This window comes from Physeter macrocephalus, chromosome 21, assembly GCF_002837175.3.
Source record: "Physeter macrocephalus isolate SW-GA chromosome 21, ASM283717v5, whole genome shotgun sequence".
NCBI lineage: Eukaryota > Metazoa > Chordata > Mammalia > Artiodactyla > Physeteridae > Physeter > Physeter macrocephalus.
Window position 1 is genome coordinate 109,882,124 of NC_041234.1, and position 24,440 is coordinate 109,906,563.

At 40.3% G+C, this 24,440-nt stretch overlaps 1 protein-coding gene across 7 annotated transcripts in view; it reads right to left on the reverse strand.

The window, feature by feature from the left end:
* Positions 1-24,440, reverse strand: part of ATP11C (ATPase phospholipid transporting 11C) — a 169,088-nt gene that overhangs the window by 34,689 nt on the left and 109,959 nt on the right. For all 7 annotated transcript variants that reach the window (XM_007100306.4, XM_007100305.4, XM_007100307.4 and 4 more), the window contains 9 exons: positions 24,029-24,100; positions 22,078-22,151; positions 20,276-20,379; positions 19,621-19,802; positions 18,273-18,536; positions 14,163-14,337; positions 9,173-9,275; positions 7,546-7,691; positions 2,512-2,571 (listed from right to left, as the gene is read on the reverse strand). In XM_007100306.4, the coding sequence (XP_007100368.1) occupies positions 2,512-2,571; positions 7,546-7,691; positions 9,173-9,275; positions 14,163-14,337; positions 18,273-18,536; positions 19,621-19,802; positions 20,276-20,379; positions 22,078-22,151; positions 24,029-24,100 (1,180 nt within the window). The remainder of the gene's footprint in view (positions 1-2,511; positions 2,572-7,545; positions 7,692-9,172; positions 9,276-14,162; positions 14,338-18,272; positions 18,537-19,620; positions 19,803-20,275; positions 20,380-22,077; positions 22,152-24,028; positions 24,101-24,440) is intronic.

Consider the following 24,440-nt stretch of genomic DNA (forward strand, 5'->3'; position numbering starts at 1 on the left):
ATTGGAAAAGAAGAAGTAAAACTGTCACTGTTTGCAGATGACATGATACTGTACATAGAGAATCCTAATGATGCTACCAGAAAACTACTAGAGCTAACCAATGAATTTCATAAAGTTGCAGGATACAAAATTGATGCACAGAAATGTCTTGCATTCCTATACACTAACAATGAAAGATCACAGAGAGAAATTAAGGAAACAATCCCATTCACCACTGCAACAAAAAGAATAAAATATTGAGGAGGAAACCTACCTAAGGAGGTAAAAGACCTGTACTCAGAAAACTATAAGACACTGATGGAAAGAAATCAAAGATGACACAAACAGATGGAGAGACATATCATGTTCTTGGATTGGAAGGATCAACATTGTGAAAATGACTATACTACTCAAAGCAATCTACAGATCCAATGCAATCCCTATCAAATTACCAGTGGCATTTTCTACAGAACTGGAAGAAAAAATCTTAAAATTTGTGTGGAGACACAAAAGACTCCGAACAGCCAAAGCAGTCTTGACAGGAAAAACGGAGCTGGAGGAATCAGACTCCCTGACTTCAAACTATACTACAAAGCTACAGTAATCGGGGCCTTCCCTGGTGGCGCAGTGGTTAGGAATCTGCCTGCCAATGCAGGTGACACGGGTTCGAGCCCTGGTCCAGGAAGATCCCACATGCCTCAGAGCAACTAAGCCCGTCTACCACAACTACTAAGCCTGTGCTCTAGAGCCTGTGAGCCACAACTACTGAAGCCTGTGCGTCTAGAGCCCGTGCTCCACAATAAGAGAAGCCACTGCAACGAGAAGCCTGCGCACAGCAACGAAAAGTAGCCCCCGCTCACCACAACTAGAGAAAGCCCTCATGCAGCAACAAAGACCCAACACAGCCAAAAATAAAATAAAAAATAAAATAAAATAAATTAAATTTATATATTAAAAAAAAGCTACAGTAATCAAGACAATATGGCACTGGTACAAAAACAGAAATATAGATCAATGGAACAGGATAGAAAGCCCAGAGATAAACCCACGCACCTATGGTCAACTAATCTATGAAAAAGGAGGCAAGGATATACAATGGAGAAAAGACAGTCTCTTCAATAAGTGGTGCTGGGAAAACTGGACAGTTACATGTAAAAGAATGAAACTAGAACACTCCCTAACACCACAGACAAAAATAAACTCAAAATGAATTAAAGATCTAAATGTAAGACTGGACATTGTAAAACTCTTAGAGGAAAACACAGCAAGAACACTCTTTGACATAAATCACAGCAAGACCTTTTTTGATCCACCTCCTAGAGTAATGGAAATAAAAACAAAAATAAACAAATGGGACCTAATGAAAGTTAAAACCTTTTGCACAGCAAAGGAAACTACAAACAAGATGAAAAGACAACCCTCAGAATGGGAGAAAATAGTTCCAAACGAACCAACTGACAAAGGATTAATCTCCAAAATACATAAACAGCTCATGCAGCTCAATATCACAAAAACAAACAACCCAACCAAAAAATGGGCAGAAGACCTAAATAGACATTTCTCCAAAGAAGACATACAGATGGCCATGAAGCACTTGAAAAGCTGCTCAACATCACTAATTATTAGAGAAATGCAAATCAAAACTATAATCAGGCACCACCTCATACTGGTTAGAATGGGCATCATCAGAAAACCTACAAACAACAAATGCTGGAGAGGGTGTGGAGAAAAGGGAACCCTCTTGCACTGTTGGTGGGAATGTAAATTGATACAGCCACTATGGAGAACAGTATGAGGGTTCCTTAAAAAACTAAAAATAGAATTACCATATGACCCAGCAATCCCAGTCCTGGGCATATACCCAGAGAAAACCATAATTCAAAAAGACACATGCACCCCAATGTTCATTGCAGCACTATTTACAATAACCAGGTCATGGAAGCAATGTAAATGCCCATCGACAGACAAATGGATAAAGAAGATGTGGTACGTATATACAATGGAATATTACTCAGCCATAAAAAGGAATGAAATGAGTCATTTGTAGAGATGTGGATGGACCTAGAGGCTGTCATACAGAGTGAAGTAAGTCAGAAAGAGAAAAACAAATATCATATATTAATGCATACATGTGGAATCTAGAGAAATGGTACGGATGGACCGGTTTGCAAGGCAGAAATAGAGACACAGATGCAGAGAACTAAGGTATGGACACCAAGGGGGGAAAGTTGCGGGTGGTGGTGGTGGTGGTGGTGGGATGAATTGGGAGAGTGGGATTGACATACATGCACTAATATGTATACAATAGATAACTAATAAGAACCTGCTGTATAAAAAATAATTTTAGAAAAAGCAAACATTTCTGTGGAAACTATTATATGTATGTATTGCTGAATCACCTTGCTCTACACCAGAAACTAACACAACCTTGTAAATCAACTATACTTCAATAAAATAAATTTAAACAAAAAACAACAACAACAAAAAACAAACAAAAAAACTACATTACAAGAAATACCTAGGGAAACAAACCTGTTGTGAGAATCCACAGAAGAACTGGTACAAAAATTGTGGCAAAATGAAACAAAGGTTCTGGAAAAAAAAAATGAAGAAGAGGGTTAATGCTTTTCACTTGATCAACTTTCTAAAGTAAAACAGGAAACTCTACTTCAGATAGTCTACAGGCAGTCCCCTAAGTCCTTCTAATGTCACAATGCAATAAACTTCTACTCCAGAGTTGTAAGGAAACAATTCAAAACAAATGATTACATTCATATTAATAACAACTTTTCCCCTACCAAGGCAGAAGAGGACCTCACTTACTTTATGAGACCCTCTTGCTATTCTTCTAGGGAAGAAATGATCTCATATAATATGAACACCTAATGGTGCTGCACCTTAAATGCCAAGCGGGTTTGTAAAATCATCACAAAGTAGACTGACATAAAGCTGTAAGTCTATATTTAAAAGTCAATTAATGCCAATAAGTAGTCAGGAAATTATTACAGTGTATATTGACACGAACAAGTATCAACTACTGCTTTACTGCCTTTGTTACTGCCTCATCAAACAATTAACTATTATTATTGATCACCTACTATATGTATGTAAAGATGACGCTGTGGGTGATACAAAAAACAAAACTTCTTACTTCTAAGGGATTTATCATTTAACTGGGAGAACAGTAAAAACAAACATATTAAAAAAATACAAGCTGAGAATTCATAAGGCAGTAAAAGCCACTAGGTAAGATGATAAACACTAAAATTAACGTCTTCAGGCAAAACCACCAGAACTAATATTTTCAAATGAGTGCTGTCTTTCAATATAGGCTGTGACTGTATTTCAGCACTGCTGTCACTTGTTCATGGTGTCTCTGGATTTCTCTTAGGGCAGCACCTTCAATAGCTCTATTTTTTTTAAATAGATAAATCTATTTATTTTTGGCTGCGTTGGGTCTTCATTGCTGCGCACGGGCTTTCTCTAGTTACGGCGAGCAGGAGCTACTCTTTGCTGCAGTGCACGGCCTTCTCATTGCAGTGGCTTCTCTTGTTGTGGAGCATGGGCTCTAGGGCGTGCAGGCTTCAGTAGTTGTGGCTCACGGGCTCTAGAGCGCAGGCTCAGTAGTTGTGGTGCACGGGCTTAGCTTAGCTTAGCTCCACAACATGTGGGATCTTCCCGGACCAGGGCTTGAACCCGTGTCCCCTGCATTGGTAGGCAGATTCTTAACCACTGCACCACCAGGGAAGTCCCCAATAGCCCATTTTTGAGCCATGTGAAAAAACCAGTCTCTTTCCTTCTCTCACACATTCTCACTAAGCTAATTTACCAGGCTGGGAGATTTGAGGCCGTTTAAAAAATCCAATGGATCCTTAAAGCATGAACAACTGCTGCAGCTGAGGATATTTAGGTAAACATCTACTGCAGGCTCTGGAGGACATTTCTACAGAAAACTGCTACATGTATTTTGAATAAGTCCTACAGCACCAGAGTGTCGGAGCTCCCAAGGTTATCACCTGGAAGGGCAACACTCATTCGTATGTATCAGTTCTGGCAGAATGCAAAATACTGTCTGTAGCCTTTCTAGAGTCATACTTTATATACTTTGGTATATAAAAGAAGTGTTCTGAGGTTGGAAGAGGCAGTGCTTGGTGTGGATTATGGGGGTGCTTTGTGGGAAGGGGAGGTCTGACTCTCCCATTAGAATAACAGTTCCATAAAAACAGGGACTTTGCCTGTCTTATTCCATTATGAATTCTCAAGCGCCTGAAACAATGCTTGGCACATGGTAACACATTCAAACATATCTGTTGATTGAATGAATAAAGAAGTTAGACTTTGAACTAGGTGTTACAGATGAATAGGATATGGTGATAGCAGGAACCAAGGTAAGGCCATATGTATTTTAAAGATATAAGGTAGGGCAGAGTCAGACTGTGGGGTGCCTTAAAAGCCAGACTAACTCTTAAGACAATGGAGAGTGGAGTTTCTGGAGGACAAGTTGAAAAGTGGTATTTCCTAAACATTAACCTGGATGAATTATGCAAGGAGGAGCAAATGGAGAAATAGAAAGCAGGAAGACCTGTCACTGCAGTACTCCAGGGGTGGGCAACAACTTGAAGATGCAATGGCAAGATAAGAGGAAGGCAGCCAAAGAGGGTCAAAGGTATTAGAAATCATCTTGGGACAAAAGGCAGCACTTAAAAAGGAATATTGCTAAGTCAGTAACTAAGATGATAAGGGGAATAGAGATCCTAATGAAGACAGAGGGCATCTACATAAATAATCCCCTAAATTGAGAACCAGGATATGTAAATTACTGACCATTGGTAAACATTAGCCTTTTTTTTTTTTTTTTTTTTTTGGGTGGTACGCGGGCCTCTCCCTGTTGTGGCCTCTCCCGTTGCGGAGCACAGGCTCCGGACGCGCAGGCTCAGCGGCTATGGCTCACGGGCCCAGCCACTCTGCGGCATGTGGGATCTTCCCGGACCGGGGCACGAACCCGTGTCCCCTGTATAGGCAAGTGGATTCTCAACCACCGCTCCACCAGGGAAGCCCACATTAGCCATTTTAATGCCTGTTTTGTTTTTAACAGAGCGTTCCTCCCACCTGGTGGCAGCTGCTTGAATTGCAGGCCAAAATCTTAAAGAGGGAAACCAATCTTCTGGAATCGGATCAGATTGCTAGGCAGATCTGTATGGCAAATCTTCACAGGCTCTCCCACTAAGGGGAGGTAAGAGAGAATAAGCATCCATCCCCACGTGGGGCTGTTAAGTTACTGAGTCCATGGCCCCACAAACCTTAACTATATAAATAACATAACCACACTGAAATGGTGGAAAAGGGAAAAAAAAAAGTAATTTTGGAAACAGTGTTTTGACTACATTCTCTAAGACTAAAGACAAAAACAAGTGCTCACAAATATATTTCTCAAGTTAGATTTGTTTCTCACAGGAGTACGCGTAGCAATTCTGGAACTACTTTAAGTGTACTTGAGGAGTTAGCAAATAAATAAACACAATGAGGATGAGAACCAGGTTTCTCACCACTGAAGAAAGGAGTTACTAAATGGAAAAGGGAAAGGTTACAATGAACCTTGTGCTGCCGGATTTAATCAAAGGTACCTGTATAAACTGAGTTCAAGTATCGAGTCTATACAGATACCTTTAATTTCAGCCCAACAACTTCAGCTCAGTAGCCATGAGCACAACTAGCGCCCAGATCTTGATTTCGAAATACCAGTTGCGAATAATGGAAAGGAACAGGTGATCCTTGCAGAAAAGTCTGAATCCAGGACTGGAGCCGGAAAAATACAAGAGGCGCCTAGAACATCATGTGGTACCAGAAAATAAACAGGACTTCAGAAAAGGTTAGGGCCGGGGGAGGGGGAAGGGGTGGGGAGGGAGGAACGGGGGAGTTGCTACTCAATGGGTATACAGTTTTAGTTATGCAAGATGAGTAAGTACTAGAGGTCTGTTGTACTTAACAATACTGTACCATATACTTAATAATCTGTTAAGTGCATAGAGCTCATGTTAAGTGTTATCACAATAAAATAAAAATTTAAAAATGATGGAAACATGGTGAAAGGAAACAGGTGCCAAATCTGTGACAATCTGAGTAACAGAATGAACAATGATAGTAATGAATTTCAACATAGAATAAAATATCTAGTTTAGCAGGAGAATGCTCTTATCAAATGAAACTACACAGAGCAAAACTGAGGGGTCTTGAGACCCTCAGAACACCATCTGAACCAGCTTATCAAAGTTGACATTATCATGAGACATACTGACAACATGTGCCTCTGGATATGATGCATTCAGCAGGTTGCAATAGCGCTTCTGTGGTAATTGTGCCCAAATGCAAAACCTGAGTCTAATAATAGGCAAACATTAGACAAAACCCAAATTGAGGGACATTCTACAAACTAACTGGCCAGCACTCTTCAAACATGTTAAGATCATGAGGACAAAAAAGACAGGAACTATCCTAGGTTAAAGAAGACTAAGGAGATCATAATCCTTAAATGCAAGCATGAGCCTGAAATGGACCACAGATAGAAAATCTGAGGGACCATCAGCAAAATTCCAGTACAGTATACAGACTAGTTAATAATGTGCCAATTAATATCAATTTACTGCTCTTGGTAACTAAGTTGTGGTTTAACTAAGGTGTTAACAGTTGGCAAAGCTGGGCAAAGAGTATACGAGATTACACTAATTTTGCAACTTTTAAAAAGTATGAAATTATCTCAAAACAAAAAGTGAAAAAAACTTTAAAAAACTATAGAGAATAGAACATAGGACAGGAGATCAAGTTCTGGTACATGTCTAAAACAGGCAAACCTAATGTGTATGTTGCATAAATTATATCTAAATTTATATGCTATATGCCATATATGTTACTATATATCACAGAGTAATGTAAATCAGATTAGTCGTTGTTTGATGCAGGGGTGGAGAAGACTGGAAAGGAGCACAAGTAAACTTTCTGGGGTGATAGAAATGGTCTATATTTGGTTCGGGTGGTAGCCACATGGATGTATACATTTGTCAAAATTGAACTGTAAACATTTAATGGGTACATTGTACTGTATTTAAACTATACTTTAAGAAAGTTGGCTTAGGGCTTCCCTGGTGGCGCAGTGGTTGAGAGTCCGCCTGCCGATGCAGCGGACGCGGGTTCGTGCCCCGGTCCGGGAGGATCCCACGTGCCGCGGAGCGGCTGGGCCCGTGAGTCATGGCCGCTGAGCCTGCGCGTCCGGAGCCTGGGCTCCGCGACAGGAGAGGCCACAACAGGGAGAGGCCCGCGTACCACAAATAAAAAAAAAAAAAAAAAAAAAGAAAGAAAGTTGGCTTAAAAATTTTCATCTCAAATCTCTTGCATTAAAAGGAATTTCTGGTTTCTGATTCGCTAAATAGACTGCCTCTGCTTTGCTGACCACATATTTCAGTACTAAGACAGTAAAAGAAACATGAAAAAAGAAGAAAAAAACCCTACAACCAAGCTGAGCCAATGCTGGGTTAAATAGTCATAAGTTAAATCAAGTATTTCATCACATACCTTATAGAAGAAATACTGTACAAGGTGTGCTATTCTCACATAATATAGGTGTCCGTGAGCCAACAGCAGTTTCTTTAAATGTTTAAACTTTGGGACAGAATAATCACTATTCCTGGCTGCTTGGCGACCTTCTTTGCCTTTGATACCTAAAAAAAGAAAAATCTCTATAGGGTGAGTATTTTTATAGAATAAGTAACCACCTGACTTGTTACTTTCATATTTTTTACTTGCTTACATGTATAGTTCAGTTGAATAGTTTAGATTTGTTTTCTTAAGCAAAAAGTGCTTTCAACAGTGACAGTGAGACTTACCAATAAAACGTAAAATTATGTTTAACTGACAATTACCTATTTATAACAAAACATAAAATAATTAATAGAATCATTATTTTAATCATTATAAGGCAAAAATTATCCTGAGGAAAAAGTTAAATCTGAAAATTATTTTAAAGGTACTTAGTAAGTGATTAATTATGCATGGCACCAGACTAGGTGCCATATTAAAGCAACTCAGAGACCTGGGGATTATGGTCTAAGAGCTCAAAACTGAAGAGTTATAATGAGATGGTTAAGTCCTTATACTGAATGATACTCTGAGTAGTGGTTGGCAAACACTGAGTCCTGTCCAAAATGTTCATAAGACAGTTGGTTCACACCAAAGATCCCTGAAATTTGGTCCTGTCCAAAACGTCAAGACATTTGGACTATAAGACAGTTGGTCCATGCCAAAAGGTCTTTGAAATCTGGTCCTGTCCAAAATGTCCACGAGCATATTTGGTCCATGCCAAATGGTTTTGGACAGGACCAAATTTCAAGGACCTTTTGCATGGACCAAATGTGCTATGGACGTTTTAGACAAGACCAAATGTCCTGCAAGGCTGAGTAGCAGCCCAAGTATTCCATGAGCTCAAGCAGCTTTAGGCCATTTCCACTGTCAATAACCAATGAGTTGAACTAGAGCTCCACACTAAATAGGGTTACTTGCAAATGGAAAGAATTTGGGAATCCAAACTGTGGTACAATAATCCCCAAGATACTATTTCCATTATTTCTCGCCCACCAAAAAACCACTTGCTGGGGTGTTAGGATTGCCTCCCAGCAGCCTGACAGGGGAGGAAAGGGTGCAGGTTTTAGAGAAGCTGTTGTTGCATGCCGACATGTAAATTCACCACTAAAGCCCAAACCGCCATGCAGAGATATTGCCATGTGGAAAATCAGCCAGCCAATTATCGTTTCTTAGTCCCAAACAGTTAAGGATCTCAAAAGATATAGTGCAGCAACAAAAGCAGGCGATCTGGCCAGGGGCGAAAAATCAATAAAATTTCATGCATGCTGTCAAAAGTGAGAGCTAAATGATCAACTGCATGGCTAGTAGGTTTGGGAAATTCCCTTTACTTGGCTAATATAATAACATCCTCCAACTTTGTATTGCTACATTCCCACCATGGGTAGGACTTTGTCATGGACATATTCCATGATCTGATGAGGACCTTCTTTTGATTAACAATGATCATTCCCAAATTCGGATTCAAGATGAGTAACCAAAACAATCTCTAGAATAATAAGACCACTCTACCTCAAAGCAATACTGATACCTTACAGCTGCCATCTCATTAGATGTTTCTTACCTATGCCCACATGGGATTCCAAGATCATACTAACATCATTGGCACCATCACCTATCGACAGTGTTATTGGGCTGCCTTTTAAATTCTTCACCATTCTCACAATCTAAACATTAAATACAAAAGAGGTATAGAAAAGGTCAAAGCAGAATGTGAGATTGTACTACATTGTGGGTATTTGCCTCATTCACACTTGTAAATGGAGGCCTTCAAACAGAAAGGTAGCTTGTGCATATTAGTACAACCAGTCTTGAATTCTCAGGGGCAGAAGAACACAGCTTTTCAAAATGTAATACCGGCGCCCACTTGTTTCTGGTTTTGTGAATGTATGAACTGTCAAAAACCATGCCTCATACCTATATTAGAGGTCAGCACGCTTCCCTCTTTTGTCATTGCTTCCTGTGTCCTTTCAGATCACGTACTGAATGAGAAAGTGAAGACCAGAGAGCCGATTTGGGGAAACATGCATGGGGCTACCAGGACAAAAGTGGGCAGTGAGAGGACAATGTTTTTGGTTACCTCTCCCTCTCTCCTCCCTGCTGACACTCCTACCTCCCCTCGGTGCATGCCAACCCTTATTTCCATCTAGCTGCCGACTAAACTTTACTAAATCACCCAGTGCCCAATATGATATGATATGATCTCTCATACAGAAAGCTGCATTTCAAAAGGGGGCACCTTAAAGGTGATGAGCTTTGCAGAAAGATGCCCGAGATATGTGTATAAAGCCTGTCATTATTCCCTGAGTGTCTCTTAAAGATGTGTCGATGGCACAGTGCAGCTCAATGCTGTGTTCATGGTAAGTATTGAATAAAAGAAATGTTCTCCTGGCAGAGTTACTTGAGGGAAGAGTATTGGGTAAGCAGCTGTCCTCCCACCGTATGTTTTAGATAATGACTGCTTTATGTGTCAACCCTCAAAACCCCTTGGAATCTAACAGCTTTTAAAAAGCTTATGTAATTCAGTAGTTAAATAATGCCTTGCAAAAATTTTGTACCCACAATGGCTTTCACCAGGTAACATAAATAAAATCCATTTTCACATAACTGATTAAAAATAATTTATACGAGGCAAAACCACCCTGCAGTCTTTTCTTTAAACAAAATTCAGTCAGGTTTTAGTTGTATAAAACAACATACCAAAAAAAACCCACGTCCAATCCATTTGACACAAAAATGATGTTACTATGAAATGCCAGCTTTCTCCCAATCCTTCACCTCAACTTGGTTCTTTTTAAACACTTTATAAGAGTGTCAGAAATAATCTGTAAGTGAGTGATCCACAAAAGTAAACTTGTGTTTAATGGGCTACAATACTGGTTAAACTAATTGCACTTGTTATACTGTATGCAGTAATGATTTAAACCACAAGGAAGAAAAATGCAGCCAGGAAAGGTCTAGGGAAGGCAATAAAATTATCAAGGGTGACAACTTCTGCATGAAAATATAGATTTTAAAAAATGAAAGCTTGTCCTTGTGGAAAGATAAAAGGATATATTGTCATGGACCATAAAACCATGAAAGATCTAGGTAGATAAACATGGGAGTTTTTTTTTTTTTTACTGAGTCCCAGGTCATCTGGATTAAGAACTTCTTTTCAATCTCTAGATAGCTTCACAAAAAAGAAATCAATTTACCAAAAACTATTTATTGATCAACTATAACTACATGCAATACAATGTGCAAAAGCAAAGTGCAAATATCCAGAAAGGATATACCACTTGGTCTCACACCTCAAGAAGCATATAATGGGGAATGGATACAATAATATCAGATAATCAGATTAACAATACAAGATAACAATACACAATATCTATGCAAGGGAATATATAACACTGTCATCTAAGTTGTCCACATAAGAAGGCCCGTGATGTCAGAGAAGGGAGAGGACAATACATGCCAGACTGATCAGAAATGATTTTATAGAAGGAAGGGTGGTTTGATCTAAACCATAAAAGACTGGTAAGATGTACATGGATTGGGAAAAGGGGTTGGAGCAGTATCCCACGGAAAGGGAAGAGCATAGCATGTTCTAAGGCACACAGCCAGTTAAGTACAGTATATGCTTAGAAAACAGATCTGGTTTGACCAGACCAATGAGTTTTTGTACAGGGGACATGGATAGGTATATATGGGGCCACATCAACAGGGAGTGATATTATGAAAGTGGCAACAGGGTGCAGAAGAAATGGGAAGAAAAGGCCAGACTGCAGGCAAAGAGAGAAGTTAGTCCACATGGAGTTCAATGAGCTGTTTAAGTCCTGGACCTGGAAGGTAATGGAAAGAAAGAGATGGAAAAGACAGTGTACTAGAAAATGGACAGAATTTGGTGACTGAGACCACATGGAAGGGTAAAGCATGGGGGACGTCAAGGTTTTGAATCTAAAGACCTAGAAGTATAGTGAGCTCAGTAATAGATGTAAAGGGACTTCCCTGGTGGCGCAGTGGTTAAGAATCCGTCTGCCAATGCAGGGGACACGGGTTCGAGCCCTGGTTCAGGAAGATACCACATGCTGCAGAGCAGCTAAGCCTGTGCTCCACAGCTACTGAGCCTGTGCTCCAGAGCCCGCAAGCCACAACTACTGAGCCTGCGGACCTACAGCCCATGCTCTGCAACAAGAGAAGCCACCACAATGAGAAGCCCACGTGCAGCAATGGAGACCCAACGCAGCCAAAAAAAAAAAAAAAAAAAAAAAGACAAGGAAAATGACAATTTGGGCTCTAGAGAAGGCTGAATTGAGGTGACAATGACACACCCAAGAACATGTGCTTAGTAAGCAACTGGAGAAGTAAAGTAGAACTCCAAAGACTGGGATTGGAGAAGTGACTTGAAAATCACCTATGTGGGGACTTCCCTGGTGGTCCAGTGGTAAAGAATCCGCCTTCCAATGCAGGGGACGTGGGTTCGATCCCTGGTCAGGGAACTAAGATCCCATATGCCCCGGGGCAATTAAGCCTGCATGCCAATTACTGAGCTCGCACGCCTCAACGAGAGAGAGAAAACCTGCACGCCGCAAGGAAAGATCCTGCATGCCTCAACGAAGATCCCGCGTGCGGCAACTAAGACCCAATGCAGCCCCCACCAAAAATCAATCAATCAATCAAATAAATATAAAAAAAAGAAAATCACCTATGTGGCCATGACAGATGAGTAGGTGATATCCTGGAAGAGGTGACGATAGTGAGGGAAATAAAACAGACTAAGGACTGAACCACAGGGGGCTCCATAGTCTGGGTGGGAGAAGCAGCACAGTGTTAGGAATTCAGATACTGTCCTGGGCAGTGGAGAACTTAGAAGGTGAGCAATTTGAGCAGCAGACAGTGAATATAGGAGGTAAAAAAAGGGAAAGAGGTATTTATTGCCTTTGACTAAAGGGACAGATTTCTATGGATACTGTTCTGATAGGATCTGCTTCCCCAGCTGGGGCTAACCAAGGCTCTTAAGGTTGAAGAAAAGAAGAGCACCTGATTGTGGTGGAAACTGAAAGTGAGAAGAAGGTAGACAATGCCCTAAGTTAAGATGGGCTGTGTGCTTGTGCATGCGTGCATGCATGTGTGAGGTAGGGGGCAGGGTGTGTGAAGGAGAAGGCAAAGACACAGCGCCACCTGCTAGGTCTAGAGCAAGCAGCTGAGGGACGGGAAGAAGCAAGACCAACACATAGAAAAGAATACAGTGTACGCAGAAGTGAAAAGGTGCGTACCTGAGATTCTAAGGTTCCTGAGACTCAGTGAGTACAAGGAAGCAAGGTGAAGCAGATCAATGCGAGCCAGAGGAGCTGGAAAAGACAGCACACCCGAGGTTGCCCCTGCATTGGGTTTTATTAGGAGTAAAATTTTTGTTAGGCCAAGAGGAATTCAGAGGGAATTCCAGATGAGGAAATTATATGAGGGAAGCTTTGGAGGTTGGTGTGAGCATGGCACGTGGAAGGGGGGAAAGAGATGGAATGGGGAAGGGTGAAAGCAAGGAGACTAATGAGAAGATTAAATCAAGTAGTCTGTATGTAAAGTCCTAAGGGCTTGCTTGCACTAAGATGGAGATAAAAGGTTGAACAAGGTGGCACCACAATGAGAGCTATGACAAAAGGTAGGATCAGTAGGACTGATGGTGACTATATATGGAGTGAGTGAGAAGAAAAGGATCAAAGGCAGTTTGGAGACTTAGGGAGCCAAAGAAAAATGCCACTGGTAACAGGAAAATAAAGACAAGGGATAAAACAAACTGGCCTGAAGGAGAAAATTATAATATCTGTTTTGGATACTAGAATTTAATGCTACAGTGGGGAATCCATATAGAGCCGTCTAGCAGGCAGCTAGAAATATGAGACTTAACAAAAAGGAAAAGTCAGGACGAGAGATAGATCATCAGTGGAAGTCACAGAAATGGATGTGCTTATCCAGAGAGACAGGGTGTAACTGAAGAGCAGAGGGAAGACAGAGCCCCCCAAAAACCGACAATTAGGGAGAAGACACAGGATGAAACAAAATAAAAAGACACTAGGTTGCCAAGAAGGGGAAAAAAAAAAAGGACCATGGACCATCACAGAAAGTAAGGGAGGAGAGTTTAAAGGAGGACATAATTGGCAGTGTCAACTGCAGTGGAGAAATGAGGAGAAAACGAAAGACAACACAACGGGTTCAGCAAGGAGGTCACTGCTCTCCTCCAGGAGATGCAGCAGAGCAAGGTGAGAAGAAAGAATGCATGGGGCTAATGGAATAGTGGAGCAGGAGCACTGGGATGAAGGCAGCAGGCACCAAGCACTCATTAGAGAAGCTTGCAAGGTGAGGAATTAGACAGCCAGCTTGAGGAGACAAAAAGGTGAAGCACAGGTTTAATTTAAAACGGTGGGAAGACTTCTGAGTTGGACCACACAGAGGAAGAATCCAGGGAAAATATAATAAGGTACTCAGGGCTCTTTGAAGAAAATTAAAAGTGAACATTTGCACATATGCATCCAGAAGTACCCAGAATGGAACATTAACTAACATCCAGTTACCTGGGCTTTCTGTAACGGTGCCATCCGACAGCAGAGCACTGCAGTGCACTTCATACAAATTTGTAGGAAAATGCTTTTGTAATTGTTAGAACCAGAGTCTTGACTAGAATTTAATATGAGAGACAACGTGGAGCCATCAATGATTAATCCATATTCCTGATGTTCTGTCCATGCTCTGAAAAAGAAAAACAATGCTATATTTGAATCTACTATACATCGCTATTTAGGAACTTTAAAAAACCACTCAGAGGAGGGTTATCATCAATCTGGTTCCTGGACCTGTAAATTCTAAAGAAGCAACCGTCTCTATTAATGGCACAACAGAGACTTTCTATCACATCTTTGAGACTCAAGCTGCCCATATAGATGGCACTAAGTTCTAAATATAAAAATAAGGGACTTCTTGCAGCCAGTCTCCATATAAGAAACTCAAGGTGAATTTTGGAAATTACAGTTCCATCAAACTCTGATATGAAGACAAATCATCAGTCAATCTGAAAACTCCTTAACAATGCAGGGAAAAGACAAAATGGCTTTGGGGTATACAAATCACAGAAGATATTCTTAATATCTTTGCCCGAATGACAAAACCTATCAATAGACCTGGCTTCTCAAATATGATGGACTACTAAAAAGACATATAGTGTTCATTAAAGAGCATACAATAATGATATATGTTCCTTAAATAGGTATCATTTTATACTAGACTAGTGGTTTTCAACCACAGACTTCCCATGAGAGTCATCTGGGCAGCTTGAAAAAAAAGCCCATGTCTTAGGTTTATCCACAGACAAATTAAATCAGGGTATCTTGGGCAGGGCTTGGTTACATATAGGCATGTTTTAAAAGGCTCCATAGGTGATTCTCACGTATAGCCAGGATGAAGTAGTATTAGTTGCCAGGAAAGACAAATATAACAGGTGTTGGACTTCTCTGGTGGCACAGTGGTTAGGAATCCACCTGCCAATGCAGGGGACACGGGTTCAAGCCCTGGTCCGGGAAGATCCCTCATGCCATGGAGCAACTAAGCCCGTGCGTCACAACTACTGAGCCCGTGTGCCTTGAGCCCTGCTCCGCAACAAGAGAAGCCACCGCAATGAGAAGCCCGCACACCGCAACCAAGAGTAGCCCCGCTCACCACAACTAGAGAAAACCTGCGTGCAGCAACAAAGACCCAACGCAGCCAAAGATTAAATATAAATAAATTTATTTAAAAAAATATATATAACAGGTGCCAAGTATTTAAGAAAAAACATATGGGGGAAAACTTAGAACTGAGAAAATTCTACCAATTAACGTTTTAATTTTTTTCTTTGCAATTAACAAAAAAAAAACACCGATTAATCAATTTCTGCTCAGGAAATCTTGGGTGCCATTTGAGAACCGCTGCAGTAGACGTATTAAACATAGCAGGATCTCATCGTTATACAATAGATTCATTTGTCTAATTTTATGCTCCTCAAAGCTTAATGTTTAAAGGAATCTTGTTAAAATTCCTGGGAATCTTGTTAAAGTACACATTCTGATTCAGTAGTTTTTGGGTGGGACATGAGATTTTGCATTTCTAACAAGCTTCTGGTGATAATGGAGCTGCTGTTCTATGGACTATGAGTAGTGAGAGCCTAATATGCCTCTTCCTTCCTTCCTTTCATATTCTGCTTCATGATATTATGAGCATGTTTTATTCACTAATTAAAGAGATATCAATCATGCATTCTCCTTTGCTCCCCTATTCACAGAGCTGACAATGAGCAGAAAACAGTGGCTCAATAATCAATCAAGCAATATTTGGTCTGTAACTAGGCCATATAGAAGAATGGAAAGAATTATTAACTAATCTTTCTTTGGAGAAGAGAAAATTTCCTTGGGGTAACAGAGGCACACATGAGAGAATATACCCAACCAAACATGATATTAAATGGTTAATATCTGAAAAGAATGGATACATGTATATGTATAACTGAATCACTTTGTTGTACACCTGAAACTAACACAACGTTGTTAATCAACTATACTCCAATATAAAGTAAAAATTTTTTTAAAAAGGTTAATATACAGTGATTGGGACAATAAATACACACCAGGAAAGAACAATGGTTTCTCTGTGAGGTATGATATCTGAAATGGAACTTAAAAGACAGTACAGAAAGAGGTGAAGAAAAGAGGGAATATATGTGTGGTGCACTAGGAAAATAAGCTGAAAAGGTCACTTGGGGCCTTTGGTACGACCTGATTCTGCGGGTAAGAGATGCACTAAAGGTTTCTGAGCAGGGCTGTGACGTGGGCAGTACTTTATACCTAAGCACCACTCCTCTGGCAGAGGGGCTTATGTGCTTTGAGGCACAGTTACTAGGAATCTGATGTGGAGCACCAGTGCAGAGAGTGGGGACATGGGTAAGGCTTGGTGGCTGATTTGAAGTGGAAGGGACAAAGGAGCAGAAGCTGGCAAAAAGGATTCTGTGTCTGATGCTTGTGTAACTTGGGGAAAGAGTGTACCCAACTCCAGATGAGTCAGAAAGAGGGAATGTTGAGATGGTGAGTTCAGTTTTCCATAAGCCCTGGTTTTACAAAAGTGCCCAAGGGCTCCTGAATGCTGCTATGGACTGAATTGTGTCCCCCCTGAAGTCCCTCCCATGTTGAAGCCCTAACCCTCAATGTGATGATATTTGAAAATGGGGCCTTTGGGAGATAAGTTTAGATGAAGTCATGAGAGTGGGGCCCTTATGATGGGATGATGGGATTAATATCCTTACAAAAAGAGAAAGAGACATCAGAGCTTCCTCTCTCTCTGCCAAGTAAGGACACAGCAAGAGGGCAGCTTTCTGCAAGCCAGGAAGGAGGACCTCACCAGAACTCGGCCATGTTGGCACCCTGATCCCAGACTTCTGGTCTCCAGAAATGTGAGAAATAAGTTTCTATTGTTCAAGCCACCTGGTCTCTTGTATTTCGTTATGGTAGCCTGAGCAGACTAAGATAAATGCAAGTAAAACACATGTAATCTGGACTGCCTTTATAAGTACCATTTGGTTAAAGGAAGGAAACATTTATCATAGGTAATTAATAAAAACCTGTTTACTCTCACTGATGTCCAAGTAACAGAAGAACAACAGCTGTTTTAAAACTGGCCATAGCCTCATGAATGTGGGCTATTCATTTTTAAAGTCTGTTTAAACACTAGTGATGAGGACAGTTGTTAAAAGCATGGGCTCTGGAATTGGGTAGACTTGCTCTACACCTTATTAGCTGTGTTATCTCGAATAAGTCACTTCATCTCTCTGAGCCTTAGTTTCCCTATTTCTAACATGAAGAAAATAAGACTGTTACTGGGTTGCTGTGAAGATTAAATGAGAATAATTTAAAGTGCTTAATGTTGTCCCTGGAACAAAGAGGGCACTTAAGAAATGTGAAATAATATTATCTACAGGTCTTTGGATTTACTGCAGACACATCCTGTGGCATTCCAGAAGAGGAAATTGATTTGCTTACGGCCAAGGTAAATTCCAGTAATTGGTTTAGACAAAGCTAGGCCTTGGTCAATGTCAAGTATAGGAAAATGTAACTCTGGGTATTGAATTATTGTGGATCAGTGGCTTTCCTTGAGAACCTTAGATTCTACAGGTTCTTCCTAAGCAGCTTGTTGAAAGAAGTCGAGTGGCCATGCTATCAAGTATTTGGTCTCCTTTGGAGCACTGGGGCATGAAAATTCACACAGAAAATGGCTCCAGGACCTCGATCTGCATGGAAACTGTTTTAGAGACTGATTTTATTACCTTCAATTTAAAAGACCATGAAAAGGAATATTTTTTCTTAACATGGACCAGGACAGAGTATCAATGATAAGTACCCAGACCCTAAGTATTTAGAAAATGAACCACTTTTCTAAAGCTTGAGAAGGGCTGGGTTTTCTTTTAAATGAAAGAAGAGGTGGAAAGTGCCAAATAATCTCAAATGGGCCATTAGCCAAGTCCTCAGGAAAGGTTCTAACTTACAAGGATAAAGCACCTGCAAACAAAGACTGATAAATTACAGAAAACGGAGCCTTCTGCCTAAGCAGCTGTGATTTACATCTGTACCAATGTCTAAATATAACAAATTGATGTACTTTCTTACTTTCTAAGGCTTCTAGTACTTTTAGGAAATTCATGCAGCAACTTTTTACGATATTCAATCAACAACTCATGTAATCGATCTTCTTTCCGTTCGCTTTCTTGGATGGTTTTGGTGGTCAGTTCCAAGAGCTCGGTGCTGGTTTGGAAAAGGCGGCAGGCATAGCAGGTAGATTTGGCTGTCTCCATCTTGTCCCCAGTAAGCACCCAGACTTTCAGACCTGCTGCGTGCAGGGCTTCAATGGTCTCAGCGGCTTGATCTTGTAGCCTGGAAACACAAAAGAAACCTTGTTATCTTTGAGAATTCCTGACACGGATTCTACAAGAAGGCTTGTTAAAGAGAATATCCTTATAATTCATAGCAATTCTGGAGTCCTGACATGTTTTAACAGTTGTTTTTCTTATATATCCTCTACCACTTCTGAGCATACTCTTTCTGGCATAGTTTTACTTATTAAAGTACATGTCAAACAATGAGGTTTGGAAAGTTTATGCTTTCTGTCTCACTATACAAATACTTAACATGGTTCAAAACAGAAAGGGCCAGACACAGTCTAATGAGATACTGAAGGAAGTTAGCGAATCCCCATCCCTGAGGAGCTGGAGTTTAGGAAAGCCAACCATTCTGAAGGAGATTTTAAGCATTATTCTGAAAAGCAAGGGTAGAAGAAGAGTGATACTTTGCATTACTTTTGGTCAGAGAATAACAATGAAATTAGACTAAATGAATTCTATTAGAACTTTAATACCTTCCAATGAATATATGTTTATAACTTCATGTTTGGGTTAAGCCTCACAATTTGCATTCACAGCTTCTAGAAAACTCCTAAAATAGAATCTAAAACTTATTTTTTCAAGCAGATCAATTCTGGAGCCCTATAATCATGCCTGGCAGAGCTCAGCCTGTATGGTTAGAGCAAATTATTTTAAAGTATGCAAAAATATGCTCTAGTCTGTTAAACCAGGTTAGAATGAGAGCTCATGTTGTTTGCTCAACCTTGAATTTCCCTTCTGCTCATCTGTCTTTCAAAATTGTACCCATTCTACCAAGCACCAACTCAAATGGTGTCTCTAGCACAAAGCCTCCTATGCACAGTAAGACTACTTCATAAATACCTGCATAAATGAAGGGATGGCTTAGTAAGTACTCAAAAGACCTTAGAGATGACAGATTCATTCTTCTAAGACACAAATATTTAACTTAAAAATTATTCCCACAAACAGTTCAAAATCTGATGTACAGACAAAGCTGAATCAAAGATTTCAAAACTTGAGAATGAATTACCAATCTGGACAGATACCACCTTAAATGACTGGTCATTAAAATAACAAGAATATCATTTTCTAGTTACTTGTCTTCCACTGCAGTGGCTCCAATTAAATTCATGTTTGTCTCAATCTCATCAAAAACTTTTTCCATTTTTTCTTCTCTGTCTTGTAAGGCCATTTTTGCCTCTATGAGCTGTCTGTTAATTCTTTCATAATCATCTGGAGCAATTTCTTTGAAGGCTACACAAAGTGTCCGATACCCATCCTAGAAGCAAGGTAGGAGATCTCTAGTTATCCAAATAATGAATAAAAACAAACAAACAAAACATACTCTTTAAATACTCTTGCTTTACCACACAAAAGAGAAATTCTGACTAATTTCCTTTTTAGTTAAAAAAGGGGAAAAAAAGAGAAAGAACAGATTGCATTGGGTTAACATTCAATTAGGTTCGGAATAACAAAATAATAGCTCTTGGGGTTAAAAAAAACAAAAACAAAAAGCAGAACATAAAACAAAGATTCTTGAAAAGTGTCCAAAGGGTGCAAATTCTGAACAGAAACTTGCTCCAGGATGTTTTATATTAAAATAAGGAAAATAATATTACAAAATCCCCAAATATAAAAATAGACCAAAAAAATAAGCTAAAATTCATTTAAAGCGTTCTTTAAATAGCAATCCATAGACGTAGTCATCTCTAGCATTTCTCTATCTACTAGGGGGAGGGGGTGTAGGCTCACCATTGCATTACGTTCCACATGGACTTTAGTTAACTCAATTTCATGATTTTGCACCCTGGGGAAAACTGCTGAGTCGGCTCCTTTACAAAAGAGAAGTATGTCTCCTAAAATAAAGAATCAGAGTACTTGACTTACTTAGAATTGGGATTTTAATAATAGATAACTATTAAGGTGGCCTCTCCCACCCAGCAGCTGTGTATCCTGAGCCTGCCTTGGAATGTTCATCCAAATGGAAGCAGACATCTTGACCCTTACTCTGTCAGGACAACGTTCACCACCTCTTGGGACCAATACGGACATAACTAATATCCCAGAGTTTACAACATGCACCTCTGTTAAAAGAAACTTCCTTCAAGTGAATCACAGAAGACGGTGCTTGCGTCAAGGAGCTGCATCTGAATTCTCTTTGAGGATGTTGTCAACCATGGTCTAAAGTTCACATGTGGCATCTACAGATGTCAAGGACCAAACTCAAGCTCAAACAAGATAAAATCATTTTGAAAGACTATACACATTAGCTTTTAAAACAGTAGCTTGAAGGTTTTCACCGGAAACTGGAGAATAGCGCTGTAGAATGCTAGTACAACTACAGCTTTATACCAGTCCATGCACCCAGGAAAGTAGACAGTACCATTAAGAAGGACACTCTGACCTTATAAGGCAAAGTACTAAGTTCAAAAAGTTAAAAAAGGGTAGCTCTGAGGTCAAGGCCCTTGATAGACCACTTCCTCAGACATCTTCCCATCTGCAGTAGAATGTGGACGTGCATGTGTACAGGTAAGAACACCAAGTATTCCAAACGTTAGGTGTTTTTTAAAAAATTTTCTCTCACATAGCCACAATGTGTTTAAAAGTCATATAACAAATTCCACATTCACATATAATGAAATCAGCATGGTGACTTTGCAGTCACACCACAAAGTATGAATAAGGTAGGATATATTTCCTGAAGGGTCTGTCTAAATCTTCCCCTTCTCATATTAAGACATTTTCAACAGATTTAATACTAAAAAGTAAATTACTAGGAAATAAATCAAGGATATTTTGGAAAACCACCTGCAGACAGACAGACAGACAGACAGACACACACACACACACACACATACACACACACAGAGGAATATGAGAGCCCACAAACGAAGCAGGAATGCTACCCATGGGTCTTGCTGAATCTGAGCAGAAGGCATCTCAGTCACCATGGCTCCTCCCAAGAACATGGGGGAAACCTGAAATGATGGTGCTGTTTCCCCTGCAAAGGGCAAGCTTCTTTACTGTGTTAAACAAACAGCCCAGGGTGCTAGAGTAAAATCACATGCCCTTTCCCAGCAGTCAGGCCCTTAGTCATCTCTAGCTTACCTGCTTCCCGGAAGTGTAAAGCAGTGGGGAATTAGGAAGGTCAGAGAGGGATAACCAGCAACTCTCTACACTCAAAGATTCTACTGCTAGTAATCTCAAACCATCCAGCTGTAGTGGGCTGCTGCAGGTAGACATTGGTGGTAACTGGTTAGTACCCTGAACTGTGAAAAAGTCACCCTTTCAGTTCCTGTTTGGACATCCAAGACTGAGGGGTAGAGTTCACTTTCCAAGAAAATGCATACATTGTCATACCAGAGGTTCTGCCACTGACAATTTGACAAACTGAACATGTGCTTGTATAAATACATTAAGGCGTATACAAAAGCTCTGCACGACTTTCGGTAATCATACACTACTATGTGAAATGCTTTTCTCTCTTGAAGTAGTTGATCAACATACAACTCTACAAATGGAAAAAGAAAAAGTCAAGTTTTAAAAATGCATACCTGATTGAGTCTTCACAACTACACTCATACGACGGCGGACAGAATCGAAGTTTAAGGTGTGAAGAAGTTCATACCTTTAATAGAAAAAAAAAAAAGAGAAAAGTGAAATACCTAGACCAAGATAAAACACAACAGAAACATCTTAAGTTAACAGAGCTCTCCTCTTTGGATAAAGGTTGCTAGTTGTGGGCACAATGGGTGCTTTCCATTGCGTCTTTGGAATTTCTCTGCGCTTAGAACATGCTGTCAGAGGATACCAGTGTTGGTTAAGGGTTATCTATATCTTCTCATTATATAACTTAAAATAGTAAGGAGAGACTGACTGCATAGGAATGAGGAACAAAGAGCTGTCCTGCGAAGCTATATCTGGAGAGGGTCTAGAAATAGTCTCACCCTGCCAAGTATTTTAATCATCTATGGAGTGCCTACTATGTGTCAGGCACAGTGATTGATGCTGGAGAATAGACACACATCTTCCCTTAAGGCGCTTACCAAATGATAAGGGAGACAGAGGGTAATGAGATGACTACCCCCTAGTCTTCCAAATACTGTAACAAAGGAACACACAGGGGAGATGTGGGAGCACAGACGGAAGGCATCTGAAGGAAGGCTTCCTGGAAGAGGTGATGCCTGAGCTGTGTTTTGCAGGAGTGACACGATGAAGAAAGGATATCATGGCACTCTGAGGATAGAGAAGAGCATGTGCAAAGGCACAGCAACATGACAGCACGTAGCCCATGGGGGGACTTACAGTAGTTCACTTAAGGCTTGAGATCTAGCTGATAGGGGAGTAGCAAGAGAGGTAGGCAGGGGCTGGGACCTGAGAACATTGTGGGCCATTTCAGAGATTTGGGATTTCATCCTAAAGGCAATAGGAATCCACTGAAGGGTATAAACAGTGGATTGACATGATCAGATTTGTGTGTAAATGGCTAAGCTATTCACCAGATGAAAGGAGGAAGAAGAAAGTTTCTAAGACTTATTAGAAAAAATGTGAGGAAATAATTTCTTGAAAATAAATAACTTGTATACAAGTGTTTACTACAAAGCTTCTCTTTGATGGGAGTGAGCGGGTCATTGGTTTTGGGATGTGTATGTATCAGACATCTACTTGTAGCACAGTATCTCATTTGTTGTTGGCCAGATGGGGGCACTGTTGTGAACCGGCTAGAATCTGGACTTTGACAATGACCTGGGGCTCCTGGCAGTCAGGCCAAAGAGCCTTCTTCTGGTTCCTCTGGCTCTTGAACACTCCTTCCCAAAGGGGCATATTCCCTAAGCACATCTACATGTGTTACATGTTTCTGAAATGGGTCTCACGAGATGCTAGTGGTCAGAATGGAAGTCAGATAATTACATTTCAAGTTCATATAAAGAATTCAAATTAATCACTGGGGCTAATTAAAATCAGTTATTAAGCCAAGGTGGTTTTGTTTGTTGGGGTCTCTGTAGTGGGAAAAAAAAAAAAGAAATGTGGAGCTACGGCTGCATCAGAGTACTTGCCCTGAGGCTCACACCCAAGCATCTAGAACAAGAGAAAGCTTCTGACTCCAAAGCTGCCATGTCTGGCAGGGCTTGCAATCCCAGAATGATTGGTTGGGTTCTGGACAGCAGAAGGTTTCATGCATGTTCACTGATTTTTCTTGCAGCATGTGTTGGAGACCTGAAATGGCATCTAAAATTCAGAAAAGTCCAGGCAGACGCTCATTCAGGCTACTGGACCCATATGTGAACAAAATTGGAATCATTTACACCTCAAATGCTAGTTTCTGCCATTCTATGAAAAATGTCTTCTCCTACTCCAACTACATTTACATAAAGCTCTGAACTGGGAGAGCAGAGTCCTACATTTATAGATGCAATCAGTTCCCTTTGCTGCCCTTCCTAAATCCATCTAAGGGGGACTGTGGGGTTAAGAAGTGACAATCATCAAACATACAGTGCTACTTACTCTTCTATTTCTTTTCTTTGGTTCTCCACTCTCATATGACCATTCCGCATTCCTACAAACGTGAACCCATACCTGCGAAACACAATTAAAAAGACCTTTGTGTATATTTAAAGAATAATTAATTTCCTCTTGCACTGGCATTATTCATACTTGTTTATTGTTTTCTTCTCTTTCATTAAGATCTCAATCTATAACTGTACTTCCTTTTACTCACTGAGATGTTAACACAGAGCAAGTCAATGCCCAGTCACAAATCGTAACCAAGAAAGAGGCAATTTGTAATTCCAGTTCTGTAGCTAACACATGGGGTGACTTTTATCCACGTAATTAGCTTGGCTTCATGGATAAAACAGGACTTTCAGTTACCAAATGATATCAGAATTGCTGGGAGCACTTCAGCAAGAACATGTGT